Below are 9101 nucleotides of genomic sequence, written 5' to 3'. Positions count from 1 at the left end.
AATATATTTATAAGCTTTGTATGACTGGAATTTAATGTCTATTGATCCTTTAGTCAATGCTTTGCTCATGCAAGTAGCCTCAGTGACATCAGCAGGACTTTTCTTGCCTGAGGAATATTTAACTGAAGGACCTGGGAATGCTTCTGAGCTCCTGATCACATGAGACCTATGCACACAACAATTTCCTCGAAGTTCCGTGGTCTCTCCTCTAAACTGGTTTGTGGTGTCAATAACCAGCAGATCAAAATCTCAGCTTGAGCTCCAGTACAAACCTAATTTCAAGTTTTCATGTAGTCTAAGATCTCGTAGTTTACTGGAAGTGACTCTTGTTATTATCCTGCCCAGCATTGAGCTTGATTTCTGTACACACTCAATAATCCTCAATGAAGTTTAGTAATTTGTTTTTTCCCTGCAGATGTCTCATCTACTATTTGCCATACTTTCATTATTTTCCTTTGCTGCCCTTCTGGAAGCACAGTGGAAACTGAGGGAAAATGGTAAGCAGTCTTCAGTTACTGAGACCTGCAGCTACTGTAGGACACAAGGGTATTTCAGAGTCATGCTTGTGTTCACAAGTACATTTGTTAATTATAGTACCTTAGGCCAAGTTCTTCCTGTTTGTTTGTGAATAACTAGCTACCTAACTGGTATTAAAGTCCTAAAATGTTGTTCAAGAGCCATTTGAATTTCAGTATTAGAAACTGTCTTATTTCCCACTCTCTTGTTTCAAAAGTTTCAGTCATGAGGTCTGGAAGCAGAAACAGCATCTTGTGACTTAGGTAACAGCCCACAAATGAGCAAGTGAAGACTTAATTGTCAAAAAGAATATTTCATAGTAAAACCTAAAACCTAGAACTGGCTTATCCAACTTTTCTGGTAAATAATTTAAATGTAAATACATTTGTAAAAATACAGAGTCAGTTATAAGCAAATCTTCTGAATGACTTACCAGAAAATTGGGCTAAATTCAGCTGATCAAATTTGCTGTTCTTATTCACCCAGCGTAGCTCCATAATCCAGGTTGTCTTCAATGCAATTAGCCAAAAAGGACCCTAATCAACATGATGAAAATATTTTCAGTCTGATTGTGTTTTAATTTGCAAAACCTAATTAAATTGCTTTTCCCTGTATCTTTACATTTAAAAAATATTTATCTTGTGGGTTCCCTGGACAATGCCATGATGCTGAAAACTGTGCTTGTCAGTATTGAGAATAATCTGTGCTTGAAGTCTATAAGATTTACCTTGCCTGTGCTTCAAAGGTCCATAAGTAGTTTGGTAAGCTTTCAAGCTACCTGGAGTTGCATGTTTTCTGTCATTTTACATTCAGTGTTTGACACGTATTTCTTAGTATTCTTAGCAATAAGGTCTTAAAGCTCTCATTCTGGTAGCGAGATGCTCTGATGAGAAGATCTTAGAACTCTGATTTCCTGAGCTGAGCCTTGCAGTGGTCTTGACACACTAAGAAACGAATTTTTGCCTCTTCTTGCATGTAGAAGTGTCTCTGAGGTCACTGAGCATGGTTGGGAAGCCTGTGACAGCAGTAGTAAATTTGAGCAATGACAGTTACATTTGAGAGCTGATGGCACACAAAAATGTAGGTGAAGTTCTCTAGCAAAGAGACAAGAGAAAATAACATTTCTTTAATGGGATTGTTATTTTGTTATGTGGTATGTCTTCTGATTTGGAAGGGCCAACAGGGCTCTTCAGAATTACCAGATGGCATTTAGAAGACCTCTGTTGTAGTCCACTTGGCTCTGCTGTAGCTCAGCTCAGTGATACCCCATCTCTTAGTAATTGCTCCACTGGGACCAGGGTGAAAGGAGTACAGATTGTTCCCTGCAGAAAATTGAAAACAACAGCAGCTATGGGCAAATACACACCACTTACCCAGAGCTCCCACCTGTCTCATTGCTTACTCCCAGACTTTGATTCTGAAGTAGGCAAAGAATCATAGCTTAGCTTTAAAACCACAGTGGTTTTACATGCCATTCTGTGAGGAAAGGCCACAGGCCATGTGCCCAAGGAATACCTGGGCTCAGTGTGTCCTGGCATCCTCACCTTTAAAATAAAGGTACCTGCTTACTTCCTATGGTTATGAACTGCTGTAAGGTTCTCTGGGAACATGGAAAAAAAGATAAATCACTTCTTCCGTTAAAATGTCACCCCTATTGATCAGCAGGTTCTAGAGGCACAGTACATTTTTTAAGTTGAACCTCTTCTTTCAGTTAAGACTTCCAGGTGATGGTGAGGCCTTGGGCAAGAAAGCCAGAGATTTGTTAGTGGTTTTCCTGGAAAGTAGAGCTGAAAAAAGGGCTCAGCTCAATCTTTATATTGTTAGGTATGAGTAGCTGCTAACATGTCTTTCTTTGCAATGTCCAGTGTATGTCATAGAATCAGAGTGGAATAACGAGACACCAGCTAAAAGAGTGGAGCTCACCTGTAACACATCCGATGAGACACTGCCAGTGTACTGGGAAAAGGACACCGAGCTGAAAGGAACTGGAAAGACTCTGATTGCTGAAGTGAAAGAGTTCCCAGATGCTGGCAACTATACCTGTCTGACAGCTGATACCCACGAAATCGTCAGCTATGATTTCTTCCTCATAACTAAAATAGACTCCAATGGGCAAATGATAAGGTCCATTCTGAAAAGCTTTGACGGTACGGTCATCATATGCTGCGATGTATCTTGTTCAGCTTTGTGCCTTGGAACTTTGTGAGGTCCAGAGGGAGCTCTCTGGAGAAATGTGCCAGAAACATCTACTTTAAAATGGGTCCTCTTCAAATGTTTTACTGACAGTGAATGGCAAAGCATTACTTTTGTGGGTTTGTGCATGGAGCAGCTGATGAGCAGCATAGGAATCTGTTGCCATGGGATTAATTTAGACTCTCTAGACCTGTAGGATGGGGTGATGGTAGGAATGGTTAGAATCAGGATAACATCAATACTATGCCACTGCTTTTCTGATGGGGAATCAAGTGACTTGCTTTGCCTTCATCTCACAGACCCAGCACTCAGGAGAGAGTTTGCAAAACCAAGGCTATATGATTTGACATGACCAGGGACTGACCTGGATTTTAAATGCTGTCATTTGGGCTTCTCCATCCACAATTAACTCACTGGACAAGCTTGTGATGTTTGGCATTTTCTGCATGAACCTCACTCATCTGTGTCTGATATTGCAGTTCCTTACTGTTGTGCCAAGAACTTAGAAATTTCCAAGGCTTTTTCTCTGACTCCTGGGCCTAGATGTCAGATGCAGTAGGCTGGTCTGCCAGTCAGCTACATCCAGGGTGCAATATAGACAGTCTTGCAGTGCTGGGCAGCAGAAACAAAACACACGCCTGTACTAAGGCCTCATTCACTTCTCACACTGGAAACATTCCCCAGGTGCCCCAGTGTGTGAAGATGTGAGATGATCCACTGCAAGCACTCTCATGCACAGGGTAACAAATACAGAGCTTTGCCAACTGAATAGCTGCAATGTTTCTTTGTGAAAGGAACAATGCCTTTGTCTATATAAATCTCTTACAGACAGCTATCTGCAACAGCTGGGGTGTGCCCTAGCTCCTGTCAATAGCCATGTAGATGTGGTTAATGTGGGCCCATGTAAACCAGCCTTCAGCCACTTACTAACTGTGATTATATGGCCTTTTAACTATAGGTGGTTGTCCAAGGACAGTATGAGACTGTGTCTGCTGATGTACCCACCAGCTACCAAAGTAGATGGGAGCCTACTGAATCACTGTTTTCTCTCTGCTTTGACCTCTTTGGCAAAAAGACTAAATAAATCATGTTTTCTGTCTTTTTCCATCTAGAGCCAAACAAGACATTTTTAAAATGTGAGGCAAAGAACTACTCTGGAATTTTCATATGTTCATGGATGACAGAAAATGAGAGTCCAAATGTGAAGTTCACAATCAGAAGTCTAAAAGGGTAAAAGCTTGTACTTTCCTTAACAACCTCATAGTAAGGCTGGAACACCGTTTGTGTTACTCTCAGTAGGAGATCCTGGATTTTAAGCTGTTGAGGACATGTAGAAGGCGAGGAATCCCTCTTCCAGAGTCTGAACATGTGCAAAATATTTTGAGCCATCACTGGGACTAACTTTAATTATGGGCATGGAAGTTGCTCAGAAATTAATAAAGGCTTGAAAATGGACCAACCCCCACTGGACTGTTACAGCTGCTACAGTACAGCCACAGAGTAACTTAAGCAATAACAAACCAGTTCATGCTGGGGAGAGAGAGGAAGTTGAGCCAAAAGCAGAAACAATTGTAGTACCGAGTCCCTTTGCAGCAGATCCAGCGGAATGAGGGGAGTGGGAGGCTGCACCCACTGCAGAAGCCACATGCCACTGACGAGTCTCTGTTGAGGAACGCTGCAGAAACCTGCAGGGGAAATATGTGAGGGGAACCTTATGGGGATTTCCTGCCTCCCACTACTCTTGGGGGTTTCTCCAAAACATGGAGGGCTTAAGCAAATGTCACTTCAGTTTGTTAAAGAAGAAACAATTGCAAAGTGTTTTATTTTGCTGAATGCAAAAATAGAACTGGATTCAAGTAGTACTTTATAGGTGGCTTTTGTTATTTATTTCCCAAAGTATACATTTTAACCTTCCCTTATTTCTTCCAGCAAGGCTTTGGAAAGGGACAAGGAACAAAGTAAGATACTAGAGCTTGTCATGGGACAGTGGTAATAAGTAATGAGATATCCTGGTTTAGGTTTAAACCCTAATTCCTTCTGCTAAGGCAGGAGGGCTTTTGTGATTTATATTAACATGTAATATAGCACTGAAAATGTAAGAGCTAAGAACTCCCACTGTCCCGTAGCTGTTGAAGCACAGCCATAAAATGATCCAGGCAACATCAGAACATTACCTTACCAACTACGTGGTGTCCTTGTGGCAACGTATTCTCAGAACAAACCAGCATTTCCAGTACTTTTCTCTGTTCTGTATTCAGCTCTCAAGGAGACGTAATCTGCAGCAGCCCTGTAGCTCGCACTGATACATCAGTGACTGAATACACAGCCCAGTGCCAGAAAGAAAGCTACTGTCCCTTTGCTGAAGAGCACGAGCCAATTGAGATGTTCCTGGAGGTCATTGATGAGGTGGAATATGAGAACTACACTACCAGCTTCTTCATCAGAGATATCAGTGAGTAGATCAGGAATCATGATTAAGTCTTAGCTTTATTCTTGCCACCAATAGTGGAACTAACAATGGGAGCCGATCAAACCAAGCTTGGGAATCCCTGCCCTGTTCTACTGTAAATCTGTATCAAGCCCCCAGTTACAGGAACAGGGGAAAACAAATCATAGCAGTAGTCTGGAAGGGGATGAGGAAGTGAAGAATCAACATTTTCCTAGCTTCAGACCTCAAACCCTCAAACACTGCACCTCCCAGATGTTTCTGTAGCCTTCTTTATTAGATGGAGATATTTTGTAAGGGGTATGTGAGAGAAGTCAGAGAATAACCAATAACCCACCAGACTCTTCTCTGAAAACTGCAGATTTACTCAGATAATGGTTAATGCTCTCCCCCTGATCCATTCTTACAGATGGGCATCCAGGGCAGGGTAACAGAAACTGACAGGAAAGAAGAGGAGCAGTTGTGTCCATGATGCCACAGGGCACAGGAAAAGGAAGAAGCGTCCTACAGAAACAAATGCTTTGCTAAATGTCCTAACAGTCAGCAGGGCCTGAAGACATTCCTCTGTGTCCAACAGAGCCCTCTGCAACCCTCTGGGCAAAGAAAAAGAAGGATCTTAACCTGGAGAGACTCTGGGAGTGTGCTTAATTTTTCATAAGAAGCATACAAGGCAATTTGTATCCATCATGTCTACCCCTCTTTTAATCTCATGGGGGCCCTCAATGATGACTCCTATAAAACTACCAACAGTAGTATACCAACATCTAATATTATGCTGCTAATGAAAACTCTGCATTTTCTCTTGCAGTAAAACCTGACCCACCCCAGTGTCAGTATGTGGCCACAAATGGAACAGTGACCTGGACATATCCCAGAACATGGAACACACCCAAGTCCTACTTCCCTTTGACTTTCAGGGTCAAAGTTGAAAGTACAAAGAAACACAACAGCCAGCTAGAGGTACAATATTTGAAACCAAATTTTCTTGCTTGAACGGACAGTATAAATAATATAAACTTAGTATGCAAGAATTATGGACTAAAATTAAAAACTTAATAATAATAAAAAAGGGTGCTGAGATGCAAATGTGGCAGCGTACTGTCTTGGCACAGAGACCTCTTCCTAGTTCTGTGAGCAGTAAGATCCAAACAAGACACTCTGGGGTGGATGCAGTGATAATGTCACTGGGGAGATAAAATCGTGCCCAGCATTGCATAGCTGTGCTAGTGTGAGAAAAGTGTTTACTAATTCATTAGCAGGCTGTGTGGGTCCTAACGTGGGAAAATCCCTATTTCCAAACCAAAAAGTCTAGGATCTGTTGCACTGGTTTCCTTTTGTGCTGTTTCTTACCTGGGTAGCTCAGACTTTCTTTGTAGGTGACTTGGCAAATAAGGAATCAGTGACTCATTTGGTAGCATTTCTGTGGGGATTGGTGCAGACTAAAGTCTTGGGCACTAACCTTCCAGTTATTAGTTAATTGTTAACTAATCATTGGTACTCTGTATTAGTCTGAAATCACAGAATGGTTTTGCTTCATTTGCTAATGCTCATGGATACACACTGAAGGGTACACTACAGCAGTATGGCAATTTGCTTAGGTTGACAAAACAAAAGCAGAACTGGAAAGAAACACACGAATCAGCGGACCACAGCTCACGTCCTTAACTGCAGTGCTGCTCTTCCTTGGTCCAGCAGTCAGAAAAGCAAACCAGTGTAATTAGCACTCCGGTTTGTAAACCAGACACTAGAGGATGTCTTTTTCTATGTGAAAAAAAAAAAAAACCAACCCAACCAGCCTGTACCGGCAGATGGGGCCATTCCCCTTAGTGCTGACTCCTTGATTTTAGTGGCGTTAGCAGAGTCCCTTGTCCCTGAGGTAGAGAACACGGAGCTCTTCTTGTAACAGCCACAAGCCCTCAGTGGAAATTTCAGCGATACTGAAAAGCAGCAACTTCTGTCTTTTAGGGTTCTCACTCTGGAAGAAGAAGAAAAAAGAGAAAACCCCAGATAACCAAGTTAACCCTTTGTTTTAATGACTGAGTTTGGGAGTTGGATCACTTTACAACACTAACTCCAGTAGAAAGTGGGCTTTTAGTTTTTTACTGAGGCTTAAGTTTTCACAAGTCCTCATGACTTTGGTATCTGCGAGTGAAGACTGGTGCATTGGAAACAACAGACTGCCAGTGGAGTTTTTATGTTATGTGTGCTTGTTACAGTCTGTCTGGCACTTTATTGTATGTTCTGCTTGACCTTTACAATCTGCTGATGGAGCTGTGCCCTGTTCAGGTCTATGGCACTGATGAGCAGTCCATTCAGATTCCAGTGGCTGGGCCAAAGAGGAAGATCTCTGTACAAGCCAGGGATCGCTATTACAATTCATCCTGGAGTGAGTGGTCTTCACTTTGCAGGTAAGACCTAGAGAACCTTCTGCTGGAGGAGCAGGGGTGATTCCTTACCTAGGAGAGTAAGGTGCCCATGAACTACTTCTGCTTCTTAAATATTCATTTGTTTCACAGTTCCTTGTAGTCCTCACTGACATTTTTGTCTTCTGAATGTTTGGTTATTTAACCCATTTAAAACAAAGGAAACAATGAACTTAGGTTCATGGACGAAGGTAGGATTCTTCCTCGTTAGGCACTTACAAATATTGCCTAAGAAATAGATGAGCATTTGGTTGTTGCCAGTGTTGAATCAATGTTGAGCATCCAAATGCAGCAGACAACCCGTATATAGCCAAGTTCTACCAGTAGAATAAGAAAGGGAGTAAGAGAGAGCTCTGAGATGTTTGCTATTAGAAAGAAAAGCTATAAGCAGCTTCTGCTAGTCCTAGAAATGGCTGTTTCCTTGTTCTGTGAATTGATCAGTGTTCTCTGACAGCTCTAAATTACTCTCAGCCCAGTTTTCCAATTCAAAACATATTTTTAAATATGGAAATATCCTCCTTCAGATTCAACACCCAAAAGAATTATGCAGATTTTTCTCTTCTTCTTCTCTTACGTAATTTTGGGGTGGGTTTTTTCACTTAGATGTAGATGCAAATCTCTCTGACCTCCAAGTATCCTGAGTCACACTCTTGAAAAGTTGTAAACTTGTAGCCCTATTGAAACGTTTGAAATGAGATCACACTTCTGTCATGTTCACACGGGAACTTCTGAGCCTTGCATTGCATGGTCTGGAGTCCTTTAGAGCAATTGAGGAGTGGCATTTCACTGAATGGCTCAGACCAGCAAAACCTTACTGAGAAATGGACTAAAAATCTAGATCTAAGGGAAATGAAGATAGTTCTTAGTTCTTAGTTCTTATGTAAATTTCCTTTCTCTTATTTTACAGATAACCAGTAAGAGATTCTAGGAGAATGGCACAATGCTCCTAAAGAAAGCAAAGAATGAACTAGCACAAGAACATAATTAGAAGAAAATCTACATTGAGATTATTAAGAAGCCATGCTTACTTTTTTTGTAATAGATTGATGTGGTCCTGATTTTGGCAGCTCTTTTAAATTCCTTAGATTTTAGTAATACCTTTAGCATACATCATGTTATATTAACATGCATAGTATTTTGATGCATTGCTGTTAGCCATTATTATAGGTTCTGCATATTCTTGTATTGCTTCTATTTATTTATTTGTTTGTTTATTATTTATTTACTTGACATGACTTGCAATGCCAGATGATGGCAGTTGCTATTTAAATTGTTTCATGTGTTAATTTATTTGAGAAGGTAACGTGCTGAAAGAACTGTTTTAGTATTCCATTATTTAACTGTTTAATTATTTGATAACCTATTTATTTTAATTTACTATTATTTATTGTGTTGAAATGTATTGGCACAGAAAGCCTTGGCTGCATGGAGCAGCCACATATCATGTCTCTGGGCCATCGTTGTTGGCCACTGCGATGGCAGATGTTTTAGTAACAGAAGGAATTGCAAGTTCCGAGTCCCAG

General features: G+C 41.1%; 1 protein-coding gene across 1 annotated transcript; it reads left to right on the top strand.

Moving 5' to 3' along the window:
• Positions 1 to 415: 415 nt before the first annotated feature.
• On the top strand, positions 416 to 7567 carry IL12B (interleukin 12B; the record flags this gene model as incomplete). The annotated part of the gene is made up of 6 exons (XM_080627165.1): positions 416 to 497; positions 2382 to 2663; positions 3822 to 3939; positions 4968 to 5161; positions 5964 to 6115; positions 7442 to 7567. 6 exons carry the CDS (start codon positions 416 to 418, stop codon positions 7565 to 7567), a joined length of 954 nt encoding a protein of 317 aa, XP_080483291.1.
• Positions 7568 to 9101: the final 1534 nt, after the last annotated feature.

Source organism: Psittacula echo, assembly GCF_963264785.1.
Source record: "Psittacula echo genome assembly, chromosome: 11".
NCBI lineage: Eukaryota > Metazoa > Chordata > Aves > Psittaciformes > Psittacidae > Psittacula > Psittacula echo.
Note: the sequence above shows the minus strand (reverse complement) of the source record. Positions and strands in the feature narration are given on the sequence as shown.